Source organism: Gorilla gorilla, chromosome 1, assembly GCF_029281585.2.
Source record: "Gorilla gorilla gorilla isolate KB3781 chromosome 1, NHGRI_mGorGor1-v2.1_pri, whole genome shotgun sequence".
NCBI lineage: Eukaryota > Metazoa > Chordata > Mammalia > Primates > Hominidae > Gorilla > Gorilla gorilla.
Genome location: NC_073224.2, coordinates 163,882,753 through 163,908,839, shown reverse-complemented (window position 1 = coordinate 163,908,839; position 26,087 = coordinate 163,882,753). Strand labels below are relative to the sequence as shown.

Sequence of the window (26,087 nt, the reverse complement as noted above, 5' to 3'; positions counted from 1 at the left end):
TAAGAAAAAAGAAAACTATGACTGCTCAAAATAGACTATTTTCAATGCATTTTGGGTGTTCCCTTTCTACCACAAAAAAGGTTTAATTGATTTCAAAACTCCTTTTTTTGCTCTTTTTATTAAAAAATACACAGTTCGAAGTGCTTCTTTTGCTCTTCAATGATTAAAAAAAAACAAATAGTTCTTCCTTCCAAATAATTCTTTCTAATAAAACTGGTAATACGTTCATGATTTTGCTGGCAATTTGGGTACTAGAATGTTTATATCTTATTGAAAGCTTAGAACAATAGTAATGAAATCAGAAGAGATTTATTATTTGGTGCTGTTACTTGTTTAGTATTTGTTTCTGTTAATTATTTGAATTACATGAAATATGTTTTGCATTAAATCTTTCAGTATGAAGGAACAGATGCTTGGGAAGATAGAAAAGAATCCTTTTGCCTTGGGAATGTTTTCTCCTGTTTTTTTATGATTTGGAATTTGGTGCTTTTCCAAGGTATTCTAGATGCTTAATGAGGTCTGGTAAGGATGATATGATAGGCTTATAGGAAGTGCTAATTTTTACAAATGAGTTCTTTCAGGATTTGCCCTCAGGATTTTACTACCCTACGTTTTGAAAGAAAAAGCTCAAAGTAAGGTACTTATGTCCTGAAATATCTGTGGGGCATGCTCTTTCCTTCCTTCTTCCCTCCCTCCCCCCTCCCCCACCTTTTCTTCCTTCTCATTCATTTATTCATTCAATGATTTCTTCATCCCCCATTTTTGATTACCTTAGGTGTTCACTGCACTTGGTTCTCTCTGAGATGTGAAGATAAAACAAAGCCCTAATGAGCCTTTATTTAATCCTTACAGCAACCCTATGGGTTAAGGTTAAACTATCATTTCCATTTAAGAAATCAAGGCTTAGGAAGTTAAATCCTTGGTTGCTCAAGGTCGCTGAGTTAGTAAATGATAGGTCAGGGTCTTTTTTTTCTGTCTTTGCCTCCCTTGGAGCGAACTCTCTCCCTATTCTCCCTATGTGTCAGAGATGGCTCTGAACCCAGATCTGTGGGTTTCCAGAATGTAAGCTCATTACCCTACACCATTCTGCATTAACACATGAGATAGAAAAATGTGAGAACGATGAAGCATGATTTAAATAGACTCAACTAAAATGTAGATGAATCCGTGGATGATAAAATCTTCAAGAAGTTAATTTAAGAATGATACCATTTATTGTGCACTATTATGTCCAAGAAGTATTTACATTAGTTATCACTATTTTTTTTACTGTATGTGTGGTTTTTTAAAAAAAATTTTTAAATTATACTTTAAGTTCCGGGATACATGTGCAGAACGTGCAGGTTTATTACATAGGTATACACGTGCCATGGTGGTTTGCTGCACCCATCAACCCATCATCTACATTAGGTATTTCTCCTAATTCTATCCCTCCCCGCAAGCCCCCCACCCACTGACAGACCCTGGTGTGTGATGTTCCTCTCCCTGTGTCCATGTGTTCTCATTGTTCAACTCCCACTTATAAGTGAGAATATGCGGTGTTTGGTTTTCTGTTCCTGTGTTAGTTTGCTGAGAATGATGGTTTCCAGCTTCATCCATGTCCCTCCAAAGGACATGAACTCATCCTTTTTAGTGGCTGCATAGTATTCCATGGTGTATTTGTGCCACATTTTCTTAATCCAGTCTATCATTGATGGGCATTTTGGTTGGTTCCAAGTCTTTGCTATTGTGAATAGTGCTGCAATAAACATATGTGTGCATGTGTCTTTATAGCAGCATGATTTATAATCCTTTGGTTATATACCCAGTAATGTGATTGCTGGGTCAAATGGTATTTCTGGTTCTAGATTCTTGAGGAATTGTCATACTTCTACAATGGTTGAACTAATTTACACTCCCACCAACAGTGTAAAAGTGCTTCTATTTCTCCACATCCTCTCCAGGACCTGTTGTTTCCTGACTTTTTAATGATTGCCATTCTAACTGGCGTGAGATGGTTATCTCATTGTGGTTTTGATTTGCATTTCTCTAATGACCAGTGATGATGAGCTTTTTTTCATATGTTTGTTGCCTGCATAAATGTCTTCTTTTGAGAAGTTTCTGTTCATATCCTTTGCCCACATTTTGATGGGGTTGTTGGTTTTTTTTTTTCTTGTAAACTTGTTTAAATTATTTGTAGATTCTGGATATTATCCCTTTGTCAGATGGAGAGATTGCAAAAATTTTCTCCCATTCTGTAGGTTGCCTGTTCACTCTGATGATAGTTTCTTTTGCTGTGCAGGAGCTCTTTAGTTTAATTAGATCCCATTTTTGAATTTTGGCTTTTGTTGCCATTGCTTTTGGTGTTTTAGTCCTGAAGTCTTTGTGCATGTCCTGAATGGTATTGCTTAGGTTTTATTTAGGGTTTTTAGGTTTTAGGTCTTATGTTTAAGTCTTTAATCCATCTTGAGTTAATTTTTGTATAAGGTATAAGGAAGGGGTCCGGCTTCAGTTTTCTGCATATGGCTAGCCAGTTTTCCCAATACTATTTATTAAATAGGGAATCCTGTACCCATTGCTTGTTTTTGTCAGGTTTGTCAAAGATCAGATGGTTGTAGATGTGTGGTGTTATTTCTGAGGCCTCTATTCTGTTCCATTGGTCTATATAGCTGTTTTGGTTGCTATAGCCTTGTAGTATGGTTTGAAGTCAGGTAGCATGATGCCTCCAGCTTTGTTCTTTTTGGTTAGGATTGTCTTGGCTGTGCAGGCTCTTTTTTGGTTCCATATGAAGTTTCAAGTAGTTTTTTCTAATTCTTTGAAGAAAGTCAGTGCCCAAAGTAACTTACTGATTCAATGCTATCCCTATCAAGCTACCATTGTTATCACTAACTCTTACTGAAATCCTATAAGGTTGTCCCATCTACAGATGGAGAACTGTGGCTTAGTTTAGAAAGATTATCTTGCTGAAGACCGTAGATCTAGTAAAAGTTTGGAGATTTAAAGCCAGGTGTGTTTGATTTAGGTTCTTTTCATGACACCACATGATCTTTGGAGGATGAAGTCATAGAGAGCCACTTGCTATGACAGAGAGGAATCAACTAGAAGTTTACATATTCTCTTAGTGGGTGCTTAGCATATGCCAGGCTTTGCGCCAAGCACCTAAGCTACAGCAATTGTGGACCAACAAATCTTTCCCTCAAAAACCTACTGTCTAGTCCTTCTGACACTGAAATCAAAGCTGCTTTTAGCCCACTGCCTATGAGAACATTTCTGACATATCTATTTATTTTGACTAAAAATGGTGCATAATCAGGCCATATTTCTGAAAATGTTAATTAGGAAAGCAATTTTCTGTTTTCATTAAGGACAAGTGTCTTGGGTGAAGAGAGGGAAGAATAAAAGTTAATATTTGGTGCAACACTGGGCCACACTAACCATCACATTAACCACGGGAAGAAAGTCAGCTTTGGGGTTTTAAGTGTTTAGAGGTCTCTTATTAAAAAAAAAAAAGTTTATTTGAAGTTGCTATGGTTACATTTTATTCATAAAGGTAAAACAACTGAAAAAGTGGCCGAGAGAAATAATAATAAAGTCATGAGCCAACATTTGCCAAGTGCTCACTGCATGCTCGGCACCATAACACATGCCTCCATGTGTCATTTAATGTAATCCTCATGACAACCCCAGCAGATAGCCTTATAATTCTCATTTTACAGAGCAGAGTAAGGCACAGACAAGTACAGTTAATATGCCCAAGGTCCAACAGAAGAATGGGAATTTGAACCTAGGTAGTTTATGATCCAGGTTGATTAAATTCATTTAACAATTGCTCATTTGTCCCTTTATTTTGCTTATCTAACACGGTATAGCACTCATTTCACTTAATTCAACAGAGAGTTTTGCTTCAAGCCTTCTAAAGTGTCATAATTACTCATTGTTATCACAAAACATGTATTTAGCACCAACCACATGCCAGGCCTCATACTAGCTGACCAATATACACAGTTGTTTGGCAGAAGCTAAGGTAATGTTTATCTTTTAGGTTTGTGTTTTATGTAAGTCCCTACAATGTTATATCTTCTCATAATCTTTCTGCAGAAAATTACAAGCTGGCTGCAGAATAGCAATGAGTTATTCTTTTCTATTCTTTTGTGTAAGACATAATTCAGGTTATGGAAAGGTCTGATTTCATAAACCTATGATTAGGTGAGGTAACATACAAACATGTAGATTCATTCAGGGTCTAGTTTTTACAGCTTTCTGAAGTCCATATGAGAACTCCAGTGTGTCTTCCTTTAAAAAATATATACCTTGTTTTTGGAAGATGATCTAGGGGATAAGGTAAGATTGAGGTCACAGGAAACAAGGGTCCATGAAAATTCAGTGCAAGGCTTTAGTTATTGTGGTTGTTGGCAGTCAGAGAGTGGTTAAGTGATGACCGTTGCAGCATCCTTCCTCTGGCAGCAGCAGGAGCTGGGTGACGCTGAGCTGCCTGTTTCCAGGCCACTCACTGTGGCTTTGATGTGCTGTGTCTGCACCTCATTCCCCAGTTCTGTTCTCCAGCATTTCATTGTCAGCCACGGCCAGGATACCCCGCTGCCTCTCACTTCCATCACACAGCCAGCCCCAAGCAGACTGTTTTTAAAAACATAAGCCAGTCTTGCTTCTCTGCAGATGGAATGTTTTACGTGAGAAATAATCCAGCTGAGTGTTTGCTCCACAGTTTGAATAAGAATGAACTGGCCAGTGGCTTAGTAGAGATTCAGGTCAGGAATGTGTTCTGCTTTCAGAAGGGGAAGTTAATGGTGGAAATTTGTAAACTGCTGTTGTTGGGTTGACATAATATGTATGGTCTAGTAGGATTAGAAATTGATTCTAGAGTTAGACACAGGTTGAAGTCCTGGTGTTGCTTTTCAGTAGCCACCCCTTGTGAGCCTCAGTTTTCCTTCCATGAAACTGAGGAAAAACTTGATGCAAGAAGTGAAGAGAGAATGCAGGTACAGTGTTTAACATATTGCCCGACACGTGCTCAGTTAATGCTGTCTATTTTTTTTTTTTTTTTGATCATTTTGGTCTTTATTTTATGGTAAAGGGAAAGCAACCCACTGTTTTTAAATCTTCCGCAAAAGCATGGTTACCAATGGCCTAGAAAATGACAAATAGTGTTAACTCCTTCATATCAATACCCTTTCCACTAATATTGTTTCTAGTGGAGCCAGTATGATTATGCTTTGATTTGCTAGCATGATTAAACATATAACAGTGTAAGAGTCAACTAACTGATGACTTTATCAGGGAAGCCTCCATTCTATTTTAAATTTCCTATCTTCCTTTTTTATTTTTTTGAGACAATATCTCACTCTGTCACCCAGACTGGAGTGTAGTGGCTATCGTAGCTCACTGCAGCTTCAGCCTCCTGGGCTCAAGCATCCTCCCATCTCAGCCTCCCAAGTACCTGGTACTCAGGCATGCACCACCATGCCTGGCTAATTTTTAAAAAATTTCTTGTAGAGACAGGGTCTCACTATGTTTCCCAGGCTGGTCTCAAACTCCAGGGCTCAAGCAATCCTCTTGCCTCGACCTCCCAAAGTGCTGGGATGATAGGCATGAGCCACTGCACTCAGACTGTCTTTGTAATTTTATCAGATTTACTTTAAATGCTTTGTCGTTTTAGTGTCAGAAACATGTGCATTCATGCTTATTTTACTCTCTTGGTGTAATTTTCTTATATACAGCCCCTCTTTAGCCCTAACAGTACTTTCTGATTAAGTTTTCTTTTGTCTGGAATTAATATGGAAGCGTCAGTTTTCTTTTCTGTGCAATGGAATAAACTAGTGATACACATAACATGGATGAATCTCAAAAAACATTAAGCAGAGTGAAGGAAGCCAGACACAAAGATTACATGCAGTCTAAAAGCATTTTTTAAAAGACTCTTGAAAAAATAAATCTAATTTATAGTGACAGAAAGCAGATCAGTGGTTACTTGGGGCCAAGGGTGGGGTGGGGAAATTGACTGGGGAAGGAATAAAGGAAACCTTTCGTGGTGACAGAAATGTTCTGTATCTTGATTGTGGTGGTAGTTACAGGAGTGCGATCAAACAGTGTTCTTAAAATGGCTATACTTTATTGTATATAAAGCATGTTGCAGTAAAGTTAAATAACAAAATTCTGATCGGATGGTTTCTGTCTTTTTTACAACATGGGTTTATTTAGCCTTAATTATTAACAACAGTTGCATACTCAAAGATTTCTAGATTGATAGCTATTTTCCCTCAACATTTAAAATACATTGTTCTATTATCTACCTATTGTTGCTGAGAAGACAGTCAGTTCCATTGTTACCGTGTCTTATTTTCTTCTCCCCGGAGCTTTGTTTACTTCTTGTTTTGGATGTTGTGCATTTTCAGTAAGATGTGTCTTGTTGTGTATTTGTATTTTTATTTATTTTGCTTAAATTTGGCTATGATTTATTACTAAATATAATGACTTCTTTCTTTAATTGTGGAAAGCTTTCAGCCACTCTCTCTTTGGATATTGGTTCTCCAACCTCTCCATTCCTTCCTTTAGGAATTCCTATTAGATGTATGAATTAGACTCTTATTTTAACCTTTTAGTATCTTAATATCCCTTAGATATTTCATATTTTTAATATCTCTTTTATTTGTGCTGCACTTGTGCTAAAATAATTTCCCTAGGTCTATCTTACATTTCATTAATTCTTTGTCACCTGTGTTGGGATTTCTATTTCAATGAGTATACTTTTTGTCACTATGATTTCAATTTCATACTTTTCAAGCATGCCTATGTGTTTTTTAATATTTTCTACCTTTAGCTCTTTGGACATGTTAATCATGTTTATTTCTAAATCTCTTTCATTTTCTTCCATTATTCCAGGTCATGGTGTGCCAGTTCTGCTCTCTGCTGTATTTGTGTCCTGTTTCCTTATGTCGTTTGTAATTTTTGATCACAAGCACATTTTCAACAAGGTTTGTTTACCATGGGACCCCCATGAGGCCTGAACTACAGAAGTGGTTTGGGGTTTGCCTCTGCCAGGTCCCTGGAGGTTTCATTGGCCCTAGATTAATTTTTATGTTAAACTTCTGTGGTAAATTGTGTTTCTGGAGAAGACCACAACAATAGGCCCTCTCCCAATAGCTCTTTGTAATGTGATCTTGCCACTCCTCCATCAAGAGGTGGAGTTTATGATCCCTTCCCCTGATTCTGAGCTGCCTGTGACTGACTTTGATTGACAGAATGTGGCAGAAATGACACTGCATCACTTCCAAGACTGGCCTTATGAGACTCCCAACTTTTGCTTTCACTACTTGGAGAGCTCCCTTTTGGAGGCCAGTCATCGTGTTAGAAGCATAACTAACTGGAGACCACTATGTGGTGGACAAGCTCATGCTGTCTACATATAGAGGGAAATGGCATATCAATGAATTAAACATGAAAGTGAAGATTTCTTGGCCCTCTCCATCTTACTCAGCCCATTGGAGCCACCAGCTGAAAGCAAGGGAGTGAATGAGCCCAGCCCCGAGTGGAGCAGAAGGAGCCCACCCAGCGAAGCCCGGCCTGAATTCCTGACTAACAGGTGATGAGCAAGTAGTTTGAATCCACCACCTAGCCTTGAGATTCCGATTCTTGCAGTCGATCCTTTTCCACTCATTGTGTAGGCAGTTGGGAACATGTCTTCTCATTTCATTACTCTAGTGGGGGAAACTTTTCAAGTGTTTCACTGGGGCCCTTTCCAGTCAGATTAGTTTACTGCAATGACCAGAAATGCATCTTCACTCATGATGGCCCAGGCTAATTCTTGACCCCTCTGGCACAACTGTCTCTCATCATCATAAAGAAGCATAACATATATAACTATTCCCTCTCTTATGCCACCCCTCTCCTCACAAACATGTAGTGGTTTCCAATTTTCTATGAAATAAAACTCTTGTTTTTCAGTTCCAGATATTTTTATCTAATGAAAGGCCCACATTTCTTACTTATGTATCTATTTATTTATTTATAAGAGATGGGATCTCACTATGTTGCCCATCTGGTCTTGAACTCTTGGCCTCCAGTGATCCTCCCACCTTGGCCTCCTAAAACATTGGAATTATAGGTGTGAGCCATCACATCCAACAAAATCCCCACTTTTCTTATCTCGCTGGTCTACATATCTGTTTCTCAGTCAACCTGAACTATCTCTTCTTCCTCTATGTACCCCACTCCATATCCTGTCTCCATAATTTTACTCTCATTATTCTCTTTGCATGAGATACCCAAAGCTCTGGTGTTCACATGTAGATAGATCTAACCTATCTTTCAAACCCCACTAAATCACCTCCTCCACTATAAAGCCTTTTTTGGTAACCCAAGCTGTAATGTCTCCCTCCTTTGAAGCCCAGTAATATTTTTTACCTGTCAATGTCTTATGATTTCTACCTTCTCAGATTTTTAAAGCATAGTGGTTTAGAATAGAAGTTGACAAATTACAGTCCAAATTACTGACCAGATCCAGCCCACTATCTGTTTAGGAGAAATAAAGTTTTATTGGAACACAGTCACACTCATTCATTAAGATACTGTCTATGGTTACTTTTGCACTACAATGGCAGAGTTGATTCTTTGTAAGGGAGACCAACAAAGCTTAAAATATTTGTTGTCTGGCCTTTTACAGAAAAAAGGTTGCTGATCCTTGATTTAGAGCATGAAAATTGGATTTTGTATTACACCTTTATATATATATATATATATATATATATTTTATTTTACTGTGAGTTCTGGGATACATGTGCAGAATGTGCAGGTTTGTTACATAGGTATACATGTGCCATGGTGGTTTGCTGCATCTATCAACCCGTCATCCAGGTTTTAATTCTGCATGTATGTATTTGTCCTGATGCTCTCCCTCCCCTTGCTTCCCACCCTGCAACAGGCCCCAGTGGGTGATGTTCCCCTCCCTGTGTCCATGTGTTCTCGTTGTTCAACTCCCACTTATGAGTGAGAACATGCAGTGTTTGGTTTTCTGTTCCTGTGTTAGTTTGCTGAGAATGATGGCTTCCAGCTTCATCCGTGTCCCTGCAAAGGACATGAACTCATTGTTTTTTATGGCTGCATAGTATTCCACGGTGTATATGTGCCACATTTTCTTTATCCAGTCTAACATTGATTGGCATTTGGGTTGGTTTCAAGTCTTTGCTATTGTAAATAGTGCTGCAATTAACATATGTGTGCATGTGTCTTTATAGTAGAATGATTTATAATCCTTTGGGTATATACCCAGTAATGTTACCCCTTGATATTTACCAGCTGTATGATTCACAGCTTGCTGTGAAGGCCAAGTGACAGAATATGAATGCACTCTTTTGGAATCTATAAAGTATAAATGTAGAGTGTTACTATTGCTATTACTTTTGCCTTAACTCAAAGTGTGTTATGGTTTGCCTCTAACTGAGTAAACAGTTCTTATAAGGAAATGGAAAGAAAGTAGAAACAGGGTGGTGTCAGTGAGATACTATCTTATTCCTGCAAGAATAACCATTATCAAAAAATAAAAATAATAATAGATGTTGGCAGGGATGTGATGAAAAGGAAATGCTTTTAGACTGCTGTGGGAACGTAAACTAGTACAACCACAGTGGAAAACAGTGTGGGGATTCCTTAAAGAACTACAAGTAAAACTACCATTTGATCCAGCAATCCCACTACTGGGTATCTACCCAGAGGAAAATAAGTTATTATACAAAAAAGATACTTGCACACGAATGTCTACAGCAGCACAATTTGCAATTGCAAAAATATGGAACCAGCCTAAATGCCCATCAGTCAATGAGCGGATAAAGAAATTGTTTTATATATATATAAATATATATATATATATATATGCACATACACGCACAAATACACACACCCACATATATATATACACACCCACACACACCATAGAACACTACTCAGCCATAAAAAAAAAAATAATGGCATTCACAGCAACTTGGAATGGAACTGGAGACCATTATTCAAAGTGAAGTAACTCAAGGATGGAAAACCAAACATCATATATTCTCACTCACAAGTGGGAGTTAAGCCATGAGGATGTAAAGGCGTACAAATGATACAGTGGACTTTGGGGACTTGGAGAAAAGGGTGGGAGGGGGTAAGGATAAAAGACTACACACTGAGCACAGTATACACTGCTTGGGTGTTGGGTGCACCAAAATCTCAGAAATCACCACTAAGGAACTTATTCATGTGACCAAACACCACCTGTTCCCCAAAAAACCTATATAAATAAAAAAGAAAAAGAAACAGGGTGGTGCTATGTTAGGTATTATTGCATTCTTTCTATAACAGTGTATAGATATGTGTGCACAAGCAACGTGATCTAGATAGAAGCTTCAGTAAACAGAGACCTATGTTAAACTTAGAGAAACAGAGAAAAATTTTCCCTTGTAAGCTCTGATGTGGAACAATGTGGCCACAGTATAGACACAGGTTAGTGTGTACCAGCACGTCTTTGGTACATATCTTTGCTGTGTAAAATGTCCACCTGAAGATGAGATTTCAAAAGTGAAAAAGTTGACATTGTCCTTTCTATCTTGAAATAATCTCTCAGCTTTTGTGTTTTTGTAGAGGCAGATTTTTGAACATGGAATGTCAAAGATGATTTCTCAGTGTGGATAAAATAAATGAGAGGCCATTGTTAAAAACAAAAAATGAGGCCAACTCCACACTGACAGCTCAGAGATGGTGGTTAAGAAAACCCTGTTTCTAACCAAATCCCACAGCCAGTAGTAGTTTAAAAGAAGTAATGTATGTCCCATCAGGAAATTTTGCTTCTACATCTCTTCTGGGATGTTATTAAATTTTCTTCTAGGAAGGAGACCAGTAAGCTACAAATTGTTTTCTCTACTGTTTGTGCAGTGAAAGCAGTGGGTGGGAGGGGAGTGTTTAAGGAGTCTGGCATTCTGTGGGGCATCAGGGCCTCTTTAATTAGAGGAAAGCTGTCAGGGAAGATGGACAGTGTTCCCTTTGTTAGGGCAACACAGTGTCATTCAAAATCATATTTGTTTTTAAACTCGGTGTATTTGCACACAACCACAATGAGATACACAGTTTAGATGATGCATGAGAATTTTGATAGGAGATGTTTGCTTTCAAAAATAAAACAAATAGTGACACAGGCTTTTGAAAACCAAGAGTTGCAATGAGAGTGCTGTAAAAAGTTCACTCTAACTTTGAAATTTGGTGGTAAATGGGTTATATCAGCTTGAGGGGAACTATAACACTCATGGATACTTTGAATATGAAAATGGAATAAAAACTGTTCTGTCAGTAGAAGTAAATTTTACAACACTGAACCCTTTGTTGCTTTTTTTCTTTCTTAGGCATCTTCAACTCTAAGTAAATTCATACAACAATAAAATGGTATAAATTGTTAAAACTTTTCAATTTCTAGGACTTTCGTTGACTTGGGCAAGATTAAGAGGAGAGGTTAGTGTCTGCATATCTTAGTGATGATATTCACATCATCCAGGAAATTTTATTTTCTAGAACAAATTGACTATTATGGCTAATCAATAGTGTACTGATACCTTAATGAAGCGTTTCCTTTAAGAGAAGTGACCTAGGGTGGAACCTGTTGTTGACATTTGCCCCAGGTCACTGGTATATAAAATGCCGTGTGTTGTGCTTACTTTTTTATGTTGTTTTATTATAAGCAGTCCTGGATTACCCAATAGGCAAGCTACACATTCCAAAAGTATCAATAAAATAGGAGCATGAAAAAAGAAACAACTAGGGTTGCTCAAGAAATTGATATATAAACATCAAAGTAATTTTCATGAAAGACAAAAATGAGACTCTATTGGACTTTGTTATAGCTGCTATTCAGGCACCACATAATGATGTTTTGATCAATGATAGGCCACATATACAACAGTGGCTCCATAAGATTATAATGGAGCTGCACTGTATAGGTGTATCATTTTTCCTTTACACCATACTTTTACTGTAGCTTTTCTATGTTTAGATACACAAATACTTACAATTGTATTACAACTGCTTACAGTATTCGATAGAGTAACATTCTGTAGGGGTTTGTGGCTAGGAGCAGTAAGCTGTATCATAAGCCTAGATGTGTAGTGGGCTATACCATCTGTGTTTGTGCAAGTACACTTTATGATGTTTGCACAATCATGAAATTACCTAATGATGAATTTCTCAGAACATATCCCTGTCGGTAATGACTATATGAATTTTAGCAAGGTTTCTATGCTAAATCATACATTGGGGGAGGGAACACCACAAAATTTTCAATGCTTAGGCCTTTAAAAGTCATAATCAGGCCTGATTACATGTCACATCATAATTTTGTTGTATCATAGTAGGCTTTTTAGAGAAAATCAAAGAAAGAAAAGCCACAGCCCCATAGACTCCACAAGGAGCCTACACAAGCATAAGAAATATACCCAGGAAACAATTAGAGACCTAATCAGTTTATAATTTAGTTATAATTGTGTTTGTTTGATGTTTTATTTGGTTTGACTATGTTGTTAACTCTTATGTTGACAGAGTACTTTATTAAATTGTCAAATACCCATTTGTTTGAAATATGGGTAATTTGCAGTTACTGATTACATGCTGTGAGACATGACCCACCACACTGCAGGTAGATGATCAGAGAGTATCTCTCCATAGTTGAAGTTTGCCCAGCTATAGCCCAATAGACTAATGACTGTGGAAGTGAGCTGCATGGAACTCAACTAACTGGAGCCTTCAAATAATTGGATTTTTTCCTCTTGTACTATTTTTTCTGTTTAAAAGAGAAGCAATGCCATGACAATAACCCAGATAAATTTTTTTAAAGTGGGTTCCTAATTGTGGTTCTGGAGCAGTACATATTAAGCCCAATTTCCTGGCCCGCTTCCATCTACAGTTCTGCTTAGTGAAAACTATTATTGCTAAGGATGATGCTGGAAAACCCCAACTTTTAAAGAAGTATTACTTTTGTTTGCAATATTGAAATAAAGTAGACAAACAGATTCAGAAACATTTTTTAACCGTAAGAATTGAGGCAGAAATTTTCTATGTAACTCTAGTTCATTTTACTGAAACCACAGTTTTATTTATTCAGCTCTACTTCTATCATTGAGGTAATTAAGTTTCATTGTGTCTGGCCTGACATCTTTCTTAGAATATCCAAGGATGGCAGCATTTCGAAGTAGGCCTACCAAAGACATTCATCCACAAAGCCATGTACATGCCCAAAAAGTGTTTTCCCGGGGGAAATCTCTATTCCCTCTTTGGAAAATTTCACTGAGTTGAAATAACCTTGAGGCCAAATTGCTGGTCTAAGGAAAAATTATAAAGTGTGTGGAGAGAGCCCAACATCTGGTGAGGGCCTACTATTTGCCTATTGTTTTATCTACATTACTTCATTTAATTCTGTAAACCAAAAAGTATCTGAGACACATCTCAATCAATTTAGAAGTTTATTTTGCCAAGGCTAAGGACATGCCCATGACACAGCCTCGGGAGGTCCTGATGACATGTGCCCAGGGTGGTTGGGCTACAGCTTGATTTTACACATTTTAGGGAGACATAAGAAATCAATCAGTACATATAAGATGTAAATTGATTCAGTCCAGAAAGGTGGGACAACTCGAAAGACGGCGGTGGGCTCCAGGTCATAGATTGATTCAAAGATTTTCCAAATGCCAACTGATTAAAAGAGTTCATCTAAAGATCTGGAATCCATAGAAAGGAGTGTCTGGGTTAAGATAAGCGGTTGTGGAGACCTAGGTTCTTTTTTTTTTTTTTTTTTTTTTTGAGATAGAGTCTCGCTCTGTCTCCCAGGCTGGAGTGCAGTGGCGCGATCTCGGCTCACTGCAAGCTCTGCCTCCCGGGTTCACGCCATTCTCCTGCCTCAGCCTCCCGAGTAGCTGGGACTACAGGCGCCCACCACCACGCCCGGCTAATTTTTTGTATTTTTAGTAGAGACGGGGTTTCACCATGTTAGCCAGGATGGTCTTGATCTCCTGACCTTGTGATCCGCCCATCTCGGCCTCCCAAAGTGCTGGGATTACAGGCGTGAGCCACCACGCCTGGTGGACCTAGGTTCTTATTATATAGATAAAGCTTCCTGGTAGCAGGCTTCAGAGAGAATAGATTGTGTAAGTGTTTCTTATCAGACTTAAAAAGATGCCAGACTCTTAAGTAATTCTCTCCTGGATGGAGGAAAAGACCTGGAAAGGGAAAGGAGTTCTCTACAGAATGTAGACTTTCCCCATAACAGACAGCTTTGCAGGGCATTTCAAAATATGTCAAAGAGGCCGGGCACGGTGGCTCACACCTGTAGTTCCAGCACTTTGGGAGGCTGAGGCGGGCAGATCAACTGAGGTCAGGAGTTCTAGACTGAGCAACATGGTGAAACCCTATCTCTACTAAAAATACAAAATTTAGCTGGGTGTGGTGGTGCATGCCTGTAGTCCCAGCTACTCAGGAGGCCGAGGCAGAAGAATCGCTTGAACCTGGGAGGTGGAGGTTGTAGTGAGCCTAGTTTGAGCCAGTGCAATCCAGCCTGGGTGACAGAGCGAGACTCCATCTTAAGAACAAACGAACAAACAAACAAACAAAATATGTCAAAGAAATATATTTTAGGGTAAAATACTTGGACTTCTTTCAAGGCCTGCTATCTGTCATGTGATGCTATATTAGAGTCAGGCTGGAATTTACTGTCATTGCTACAAGACGTCTTAAGATCTCTGTTTTGGTGTTAATGCTGGTCAGCTATGCCTGGATCCCAAAGGGAGGAGGGTATAATGAGGCATGTCCAGCTCCCTCTTCCCATCATGGCCTGCACTAGTTTTTCAGGTTAATTAAGAAAGCCTTTGGCTAAGAGGAGGGGTGTATTCAATTGGTCGTTGGGGGGGGGGCTTAGAATTTTATTTTAGGCTTACATTCCTCACAAAACTTCTAGGTATATTTGCATTCTTATTATCTTCATTTTTCAGATAAGAAAGCTGCAGCTATATTTTTCCAAAAATATTTAACCTGTGTCGAATCATGAATAAATAATCAGGCAAATCAAATTTGAGGAACATTCTGCAAAACAACTTTTCAAAACAACTGTTAAAAACAACTCTTCAACACTGTCAATGTCTTGAAAGGCAAAATAGGAGAACTATTCTAGATTAAAAGAGATGAAAGACAAATGATAAATCAAAAGCAATACGTGATCCCTGTCGTCTTCCTGACTGAAATCAACAATCAGGAACATTGTTGGTACAAAAGGGAATTTTAAAACATGGTCTTAAATGTGATAATGATGTGTAGTTGTGTAAGAGAATATTCTTGATATTATAAGCGACATGCTAAAGACTTTAAAAGTGAAGTGTCTTAATGTCTTCAACTTACTATCAAATGTTGCAGGGGTGTGTGTGTATGCACACACATGGAGAGACAGAGAAAGAGAGACAGAGGGGAAAAGTAAATGTGGCAAAATGTTAACAAATGTTGAATTAGCTAGGCACAGTGGTTTGAGCCTGTAGTCCCACCTACTCGGGAGGCTGAGGCGGGAGAATTTCCTGAGCCCAGGAGTTCAAGGCTACAGTGAACTATAATTGTGTCACTAAACTTCAGCCTGGGCAACATAGACAGACTATCTCTTAAAAAAATAAAAAAAGGTAAAACAAATTGATGAATCTCTGTAACGTGTATATAGGGTGTTCTTTGTATTACTCGATTTTTCTTCAGGCTTGAAATTTCTCCAAATAAAAAGTTGGGGAAATCCAAAAGGATGCTGAGTTGCAGAGAGGTAAAATAATGATAGCAAAGTTGAGATTCAAACCGAGGTGTTTCTGCTTTAGCTTTGGTTCCAACTCCCTGCACACAAGTTACCGCTCATCTGGCTGCGAAAATGAGAGGTCACTCTTGAAAAATTGGCTCACAATACAAAGAAGTATATCCCACCTCACAAATGAGTCAGAGTTACAGTAAAGACTGTAGGAGTTTGGAAGAGGAGTCGATGCTGCCATGCCCTAAGGCCAGGAACTGCATCTCTTTCTTCAGGGCTCTATGTCCAGGTTCTTGCATACAGTAGGCACTCAAATAAATTTATTGAATAAGTACTTCCTGTTAGTATTGGCCATCCTATGGATTGTGACTTTTGAATTAGACACTTAAAGATGAGTTGGATTTTGATTACTGAAAAGAAGGGAAGACTATCCAGGTAAATAAATGGCATGCCAAAAACAATGCAGGGCAGGGAAGAAAAGTGGGGAGTGAGGGGTGGGGGAAAAGCTGGATAAACTGATACAATTATTTAATAGCTTATCCTTAGGTCTCATCACTTGCATAGACTGGATGATGGTTTTAGAGATATATTATTTTGTGTTCTTTTTCTTCTTCTTCAACATATTGTTCTTACTGCTTCCCCTGCCCCACACCCATTTTGGATTAGGAGAAGGAATATTGCTTATTGCGAGGGTCAGCCTGGGTTTTAGCCTTAAAACATCCCAAAGAAAAATATCTGGGCACATTCACTCTGAGGTGCAGAGCTAGAAGAAAGCTTTTCAGGATGCCAAGAGTATTTCATTTGACAGCACGTATTCGCTTTCATTCAAGATGAACCATTAGCTAAATCTCGTTATTTTGCTATTTCTCATCCATGAAGAAGCCACTTGAGGTGCCCAAAGAACCCTAGCATGCCAACTGTTAGCATGGCTGGTGCGTGAGATCGCCAGCACTATGTACTCTGCAGAAATGTCATCTCAAATGCATCATTTTGCTAAGTAAGTGCCCCTGCTCAGTGCCAACACTAGTTTGTCTTCTGAATAGGCATGCTTCCTAGAAATTACCCTTTAGCTGACCCCACAGCACAACACACATTACATGTTTAGTGATGTCACTCCCATTCCCTGGTTGCAGACAAGAGATGCCAGAGAAGAGGAGGGAGTTCAGCATTGAGGGAAGTAGAAAGTCTCTCATCAGAGGCTCAATGCCAGACACACACATTTCAGGGCTCAGCACACTGAACATGCAGACATACATGGAATCCACAGTGAGAGTATGGAGAATCCAAGTGGAATGTGGGACCAGAAAGAGGCAGGAAGATCAGAGTTATGTGTAATAAAAGAGCTTTAATAAGTTGCAAGAAAAATTTCGGGTTTCACGTAAAGGAGGATTTTGAAAAGATTAGAACTATTGGAGCTGGGGAATTCCTATAGAATGTTGTGAAATTCCCTCTTTAACTACTATGGATTCCTTTCTGAGATGGATTGAGTTTGTACTGTCTTGTCTGAAACACAGGGTTAATTCAGAAGTCTACTTAAGACACTATTAACATTTATGCAGTAGCCAGATATGTGTGACTGCTTCATATCATTAAAGAATAGAGCAGTTTTGCCAAAAAAAAGGTACCACTATATTAACTTTCTTTGGTTTTCCCTAGACTTAACAGGTGGATTTTTGGGTTTGCTGAAGAAGAAAAAGAAGGAGAAGGAGAAGGAGAAGGAGAAGAAGAAGAGAAGTGTGATTAACAAGAAAAAAACTTATTTGGGGGCTATGAACACCTTGAATATTTAACAGAATATCAGCTACTCATCTGTAACCATTCACTACATAGCTAAACTTTTAGTAATAATGTAGGTATTCTCTGGCCAAGAGAAAGATAGGATGTGTGTGTGTGTGTGTGTGTGTGTGTGTATAACAGAAGAAAATGGAAAGAAAATAAAATAAAGGATATTTTGTAGTCAGTGAGTAAATATTTACTTTTAGAGTATAGCATGTTTTAATGGAATATGATGTGTAGGACTGGAGGAGAAATAACAAATATATTTACTTATAATTACTTATTATTTTTACAAACTCTACTTACTAAAAATTATTTGAGATGGCTCACATTTATCCAACAAACACTGCTGAACACCTCATATATCCTTTGCCTAAATCTGTTGAGAGTAGGTACAGAGCATCACATGAGTCAGAATTCATAATGGCATGTACAAGGAATGTGATCACTAGTAGGAGGCAATTCTCCATGGACTTCCTAAGTTTCTGTATGTCTTGTGATAAGAGGTAGAGAATGCCTTTGTTATAGATTATCTTTTCAAGGATATTTGCATTATTGACTAGCCTTGGGGGAGAAAAAGGGAGAGACATAAAGACAGAAAGAATATTTCCCTCAAGAGCAATACGCCAGCATGCTTACTGCCTATTATAAAGTATTTGAGTTCCCTAAGCTCAGGATTTTTTCCTTTTAAACAAAACCCACAGTGGCTTGGTTTTCTTCAAGTTACCATGTGGGAACTGGGGCTTGGGGAATGGGTGCAATTGCTGTAATAAGTAGTCCCATAACTGTAAGTAATAAATAGTTCTACATCTCTGGCCCAGGGGTCTTGTAGCTTCATCCAACAGCCATAAAAATGTGTAAGTAATTTCTTAGTTTGTATGTGGGGTAAACTTCCAGACCCTTAACAAATTTTGTTATTTGCTTTGAGTATTTGCATTTTATTCAGACAAATACTTGAGCCAAACTTGTACTTTCTCAAGGAAAAATATACCCTATCATATTTAATTTTCTTGTTAAATTTAAACTCAAAAACCTCCCCAGGGGAAAATGAGTAAAGGATGTTGTAAAAGAAAGAAGAGTCAAAATGGAATGATGAGAGTACCAAAAATAGGCTGGGTTTAGTGGCTCATGCATGTAATCTGAGCACTTTGGGAGACCACAGTGGAAGAGTCGCTTGCGGCCAGGAGTTCAAGACCAGCATAAGCAACATAGCAAGACCCCATCTCTATTAAAAAAAAAAAAAGTAAACAAATAGACAAACAAAAAATACTAAAAATAATGAAAAACCAAAAAAACAGGTCAAGAAAAGAGTAGGGCATAGGCATTAAACTTTTAAAAATGTCTTTAGACAAATGTTGTTTAAAAATATTTTAGATTCATCCAATGGTTATGCTAATAGACATAATACTTTTGCTGAAAATATGGACAAGGGCTAGTTTATAGGGAGAGAGGTGGTTGACTATTCTTCACCAATTTTTAAATGGCAAAGTTTTATTACAGTTAAAGAATGGAAACAGACAGCTGTGAATAACTCATGTAAAATGTAAGCTGATGAAAGAAGGAGACAGACATTTTTCTAGTGTTCAAATTATGCAGTGCTTGTCCTAAATACTGCTGAATTCACCACTTGGAAGGGAAGACTAATCTTATTTGGAATGTGCCATTATTTAGTATGTAATTTCTTAATATTTCTTAATTATAAAGGTGTCAGTGAAAACCACAAACTCAGTTATTTAAATCTTTGATGCTTTTGAAAATTCAGTTATCTTCATCTATTAGACAAAACAGATTTATTTATAAGATTCTATTAATTACATTTTAATAAAAATGAAGATGAAATAAAGTGGAACAAACTGAAAAAGAAATCATAGTGTTAGTGAATAATTTTTAACTACACTAAATATCAAATAAACACAATGCACCATGGCTGGTTAAAAAGTACTACATACAGTGATTTTTTAAAAAATCATGATATAAAGAAGGTAGCTTCCACTTAGAAGAAAAGCATCACTGATTTCTCAATCAACTGAGAACACCCATAGGGATAATCACAGGCCACTCTTGTCATTAAACATGAACTCAAAATCTATCCAAATCAAGTAATCAGTCTGATGATTAAAAAGTAGAAAATGCCTTATAGAGAAATATAAAATGATCTGAGAATATCGTATGTGATGAAGGAAGTAATAACACATCCAAAGTTTCCTACCCAAAACCTTTGAGCAGCATTCAGAATGGTAGGACAATCTGATTTTCAATTTCATACATTTATGGTTGCTAGCATCTTTCATCTGGAATTCTTAGTTATCTCTTCAGAGTTGAATGAATCAAATCAGATTAATCAGCATTAACTGAGCATGTAAGGTACTGTATTTCCTTGCTAGGGGCACAAAAAGGTGAAGGCTGAAAAGAAAAAGAAGAAACCAGTAAGCTTCCAATCTATTAGGGAAGTAAGGCTAAAAATAATAATAAAAAAATGTAGATAACAGGTCAAGTGAACACTGGAAAAAACTTCCACCAGATAGGATGTGACTCATTGCCAAAAGAATTTTGCAAACAGTAATTGTTGGAATTCAAAGAGGATAAACTACACTAGACTAGGGTGGTCTGAAAGGGCATCAAGAGCCAAATGGGATTTGATCTGGGATTGAAGGATGGTGAAATCTAGCTGAGTAAAGAATGCGAAGATAAAGACAGAGGTTGGCAAACTACTGCTTGTGGGCCAAATTGGGTCTGCAGATTGTTTTTCTGTATCTGCAGAACCAAAAGTGGATTGTACATTTTTAAATAGTTAAACAAAGAATAATATTTCATAGCACTGAGAAGTACATGAAATATAAATTTTAGTGTCCATAAAAAAGTTATATTGGAACACAGCCACTGCCCATTGTTTATTTCTATGGCTGCTTTCATACTACAATGGCAGTGTTGAATAGTTGTGACAGAGACCAAATGGCTTGCAAAGCCTAATATTTACTTGGCTCTTTGCTGACAAAGCTTGCCAACTGTTGGTGTAAGAGAATAACGTGCAATGATTAAGGAGACAATGTTGGCAGGCCTATAAATGTATCAAGAGGCCACTGAAAGTTTTGACTATAGGAGGAAGCCCATTCACAAATTGTTTCTGCTTCCTATACACATCACCTGGGCTTGCAAATGTTTGTTAAACCAACAAATGAACCAGGATTTTCAGATTCCTAAGTCACTTGTTGCTTTATATCTGTTGCTCTTGAAAAGAATGAATGGCTTTTCCACAGGGGACATTCCCCTTTACATTTGTCTGTTCCACTTTCACACAGGTGTGCTGGGAGCAGCTTGATACATATTGACATTGTTGGGCACAATAACAATACCTTGTGTTTCAGGGGTTGTGTGAGAATGTATTCAGGTGACTTCTTTTTGGACCTTTTTTCTTTGCATTGGATGATGTTTTTCTTCTACCTTTTCTACGATAGTTCAGAAATAGATACAAACAGGAGGGTTCAGGGAGATTCCTGGAAAGGGATGGTATTGACATGAAGAATTAGCAAAAATCATAGCTCTCTCCAGAGGGTTTGTGAGGGCTAGACCATTAGAGAAAAAAAATGGTTCAGGCAAAATAAACTGCAGCAGAACCCCAACTGTTAGGCCCTCTCCCCTGGGTGTTCCCACCAGTCCTGCATGGATGCATTTCAAATACCAACTTTCCATTCTAATCTTTTAGGGCAGCATGTAACCAGGCCTCACTGAGAGGAGAAATCCAAGAAGAGTGTAGAGAAACACACGAGAGGAACCTCACAATAAAAAGGAAACAAACTCTGGGAAACATGGTTAAGAAATATCAGACTCAATTAATAATGGAGGCTTCAACAGCCTTGGAGAGATCCAATACAAACTAAATTCAAACTATATGCCAGTGCTTCTAGCCATATTTACTTTTTTTTTTTGAGATGAAGTCTAGCTCTGTCACTCAGGCTGGAGTGCAGGGGCACGATGTTGGCTCACTGCAATCTCTGCCTCCCAGGTTCAAGCAATTCTCTTGCCTCAACCTCCCAAGTAGCTGAGACTACAGGTGTGCGCCACCACACCCAGCTAATTTTTGTATTTTTAGTAGAGACGGGGCTTCACCATGTTGGCCAGGCTGGTCTTGAACTCCTGACCTCAGGTGATATGCCTGCCTGGGCCTCCCAAAGTTCTGGGATTATAGACGTGAGACACAGTGCCCAGTCCATATTTACTTTTAATTGATTATGTTTTTTTTTTTTAAAAAAAAAAACTTAGAGGAAAACTCTTTAAGAAAAACAAATCAGGCTAAAAACTACATTCTTCTAGGCAATGAAAAGTAGGTAAACAACATTAGTTTTGGATTTTTTAAAAATTAAAAACAGCTTTTTTTTATTGGTTCATTTGAAAAAAAATGGAAACTTCCAATAGGGAAAGGTAGAGCTGAGATGAAGTTAAGGGAGAACGTTACTGAATGGGAAAATATATAATATTTTAAAAATGCAATTTTAAATCATGCGTAACTTGTCTTGGAGTTCATCCCAGATAAGTATCAGTATAGTCAGGGATGATGACGAATTCTGGATTAGAACTGTGCAAAGGTTTGAAATAGCAGTAAGCTCAAGTCTTGGGAATGCAAACTGGATGACATTTTGGAATGTCCTACTATCGAAAAGGAGAGAAATGAAGCTTAACCCCATATGTCAGTGTATTCTCATAAACAGCTACCTAAAAGGGCATAGCCAAGAAGCAGTTAAACATAGCTACAGACACACGTGTGGACCTGGACACCTAGACGCCTGCTTTAGGATATGAAAAATTTCCTAGGTCACAATTATAACAGTGCAATGATTTCTAGAAAAAGAAGATCATTTCCTATCCTGGCTCAGAATGTTAAAAAAAATGACTTTCCCATAACATTTTCTAATGGATCTTCCAGTCACAGTCTCCTATGGAGGCATAATTTATGTAGTGGATGACAAAGAGTTTTATGATATCTGGAATTCATTTAAAATCTTTAGATTGGAAAAATTGAGATCCAATTAAAATCTTAATAAATGACTCTGTGTTGCATATAAATATATTAAATTAATATGTGTGCAGGCTGAAATTGGAAAAGTTATGAGAGTCAGCATGTTAATTCTATTTCTATCAGGGAACTAACTGTATGTTATAACTCTGAGAATTATTGGGTAATGGGGCTGTTTACAATGAGGCAAAACTGAATTTAAATAGCAAATTTTCACCCATGACTTGTCATAACTCATGAAGTCTCCACCATGAGGCATGGTGAAATCTCACTAGTGAAAGGCCTCTGAGGAGAGGGAAGGTGGACCAGTTGGAGCCAAGAAGAGCCCTAGGGAGGCTGATGTAGTGAAAGGGCCAGGTCCAAGGATCTCTCCATGAAAGGAAGCAAAGGCTGGCAGGCTGCTCTGTGGCACCCCCACGTAGTAGGTGAGATGCAGCAGTGAGAATCTTTGATTGGAAGTCATTCTCATGCACAGAAGGTGGTAACAGCTTGGTTGGCGAGAGACTGATGAGAAGTGCTGGGTCTTTGTTAAGGTATGACCCAGGGGCTGAGGGTTGAAAAATACAGGGCGAGTGTATGTATCCGGTACACTCAGATTGATAGAGTGTACCTATCCTCTGCATACTCACATATTTACCCTAGGTTTTGTATCCTAGTCTGTATCCCAGGGAGGATTCATACTTACCCTAAGTTTTCCTATGGCTACACTAAGACAACAGATGAAATGTGAAGAGTGACAAATGACAGAGATTGGGCTTCTAACATACTGGACAGCTGAATGTAACAGTTAAGATGGCAAACCCACAAGTCCCTAGATTCAAACCCCTGTTCCCCTAGTTACCAGCTGGGGATGATAACATCCATGTGGATGTTGTGAGGATCAAATGAGATACTTTATTTAATTGCAGGATGCTTCCATTTTGTTATTATTATTTTTGGAAATAGAAACTCTTGGCTTTAAGTCACATAATGTTAGAGCTGGAAAATTATGCTACACCTATGGATTTGACTAAGCTGTTCCTGTAGTTTGGCCAGTTTTAAAACAAAAAAATCCTGGCAACACACTCCTATCCTCCCAGCCCCAACAAATCTGGCTATCTCCATTCCCTGGTAGGTTCAAAACCTGTTTTTATTTCCATCCAAAAGCTTTCCCCCCGACCCCCAGACATCGAGTGGTCCATCTAAAACAGTGATTGTTAATACTGTTTTGTAAATCTTCCAGTCCAGATTTATTCTAGAACTTGAGTTTGTTTTTACATTGTTATAAATGTGCCTTTATTTCTAGCTGTTCGACATAACTTTTGGATGTTAATAAAAAAATAACACCTTGGGAAGTATGGACATGGGTGGATAGAAATGTAATTGAGAAAGCCATACCCAAGTAGATTGAGGGAATTAGTAAAGGCCTCATCACGGCATACCCAAGTCATAACATGTTAAAAGTTTGCTCCTTTGGTGTTCATCCTCCTGAGACACCCAAGGCTGATGGCAATTATCCTATTCATCTTCTCCCACAAATCTATCTTTAGCGGAAGGTTTTCTTCTTTACATAAAGAGCTATCATATAAAAAGTGCCCATAGTGCCAGAAGTTGAGGTAAATGCAATTTGCAAACATTATTATCTCATTTAATTCTCTTGAGGATAGATACTATTAGATAAGGTAAGGATTAAAGAGAGGTTAAGAAACTTGATCAAGGACACCCAGCAGGGAAGTACTTAGCAGGGCTGTTCACTAGGGCCTGCTGTTTCTCTTTCCAGATGCACAGACTTTCTAGAGAGAACGATGTGCTCTGCCCACCCTCGCCCCTTTGCTCTGCTGTTCTGCCAGGGACATGCAGGAGACGGAGGCCTTCCTCTTATCTCAACCGCAAGAGGCCTTCCTTTTTTACTAATATTCCTCAGCACAGACCCTTTACGGGTGTCGGGCTGGGGGACGGTCAGGTGTTTCTCTTTCTCCTTCCTGAGATCTTTGCTTCCAATTTGGCTAAGGCCCTTTCCATGTTATAGTACCATGTATCTCTTATTCTTGTCTTTCTCACTTAACTGTGAGCCCACCTTGATGTTAGATATTCTGAAAGTCATTCTCCTATCTCTGAAAGTCATTCTCCTATCCCTGAAAGGTCTTCAATAAAGATTTTTCCTCCACTTAGTGGAAGGCGAATAAAGTTTATTCTTCCATTTAGTAGTGGCTCAATAAAAAAGTTTGTGGAATCAATCAAGGGATGAGTGAATGAATGAAATACTGAATTTTCCTGGCCTATGAAGGACCATGAGCTAAAGCAGCGGTTTAAAGTATATAGTCCCGAACAAGGAATTCTTACTAAAAACACACCGGATCTGTAAGGCAGAGGAGGGAGGGGCGGGAGGAAGAAGTCGAAGAGCAGGGTGTGGTATTCCAGGGAGACTGAAGACAGGAGCTTCCCATGGGACAGGCAGTTCATCCACAGGCTCAGCTTCTGCAACCTCCTTTCTGTGGTTACTCCTGCTCTCTAAGAATTCTGCATGTTCTCATAAAGAAAATACCAAATTCCTTGAAAGCCTGGATTCTGCCTTGTGGTTTGTGAGCCAATCTCATGACACCACCAGCCCACAGTGCTTTTCCTGATTCCATGGAGGCAAGCTAGACGGAGCTTCTAGCAAGTGAAACTTCTTTTGGGTAAATATTTGGGGGCCGCTTTTAAAATTTTTCTGACAGACCAAGTGGTAAAAATCTGTGTGTGTACACGGAATGCTCTCTCCCTTCTGCAATGCGTTTACTCTCCTTGTAGAAATAACTGCTTCTCTTAGCCGGCTCTTGCTTGGAGCAGGGAAGAACAAAGTCCTATCATGTACACATACACAGTTTATAAACATATACTGTACAATCAACATGTACATATATAATACAGTATACACATGTGTGCATCCTGTATCTGTATACTGTATATCATGCATATACAATTTCATAAACAAGCTTGTACCAGGAAAAGGCAATAATCTATATATTATACACACATATATGTATATGTAAAATATGTACACACACACAAAATATACCATACAGAGTGTAAGGTTCATGACGTCTTTCTTTCGTTGATATTTGTGCTCACTTATTAGTGGTAAATTATTAATTTTAGATAAGCCCATCACAGAGTGAAGGCTCAATCCTTGAACAGCCCAGGGAGAACTTCGTTGCTACTTTTGAAAAGCCCTTTGATGTGCCCAAAGTCTCCAGAAGGGCGATGCCAAACCCACTCAACTTTGACAAAGTGTGAAACGTCTGTAAAAAGGAGTTCTCTGATGTGTGAGAGGAGACGGAACCGAGAAGAAAAGGCCGTACTCTGTCCCCCGCGGGACCCAGGTCCCCGCCTGCTGCAGAGCGCACTCTGCGCACGTCGAGCCGCGAAAGGTTCACAGAAGAAAACAAGAGAAAGAAGTAGCAGGCACTGAGGAGCCGCCGGCGCCGGCGCCCGGGACGGCACGTGACCCGGGGGCGGGGCCGCGCGGGCCGCGGGCCAGTGGATGGGGACGGGGGCGGGGCCGCGGCT

The 26,087-nt window shown here is 38.6% G+C and overlaps 1 protein-coding gene across 1 annotated transcript in view; it reads left to right on the top strand.

Annotated features, from left to right (window-relative positions):
- LOC109028482 (uncharacterized) overlaps positions 1-17,658 on the top strand; it is a 37,579-nt gene extending 19,921 nt beyond the window's left edge. Inside the window, exon 3 of the mRNA XM_063708775.1 lies at positions 17,429-17,658. Within this exon, the coding sequence (XP_063564845.1) occupies positions 17,429-17,562 (134 nt within the window). The 3' untranslated portion in view covers positions 17,563-17,658. The remainder of the gene's footprint in view (positions 1-17,428) is intronic.
- The last annotated feature ends 8,429 nt before the right edge of the window (positions 17,659-26,087 follow it).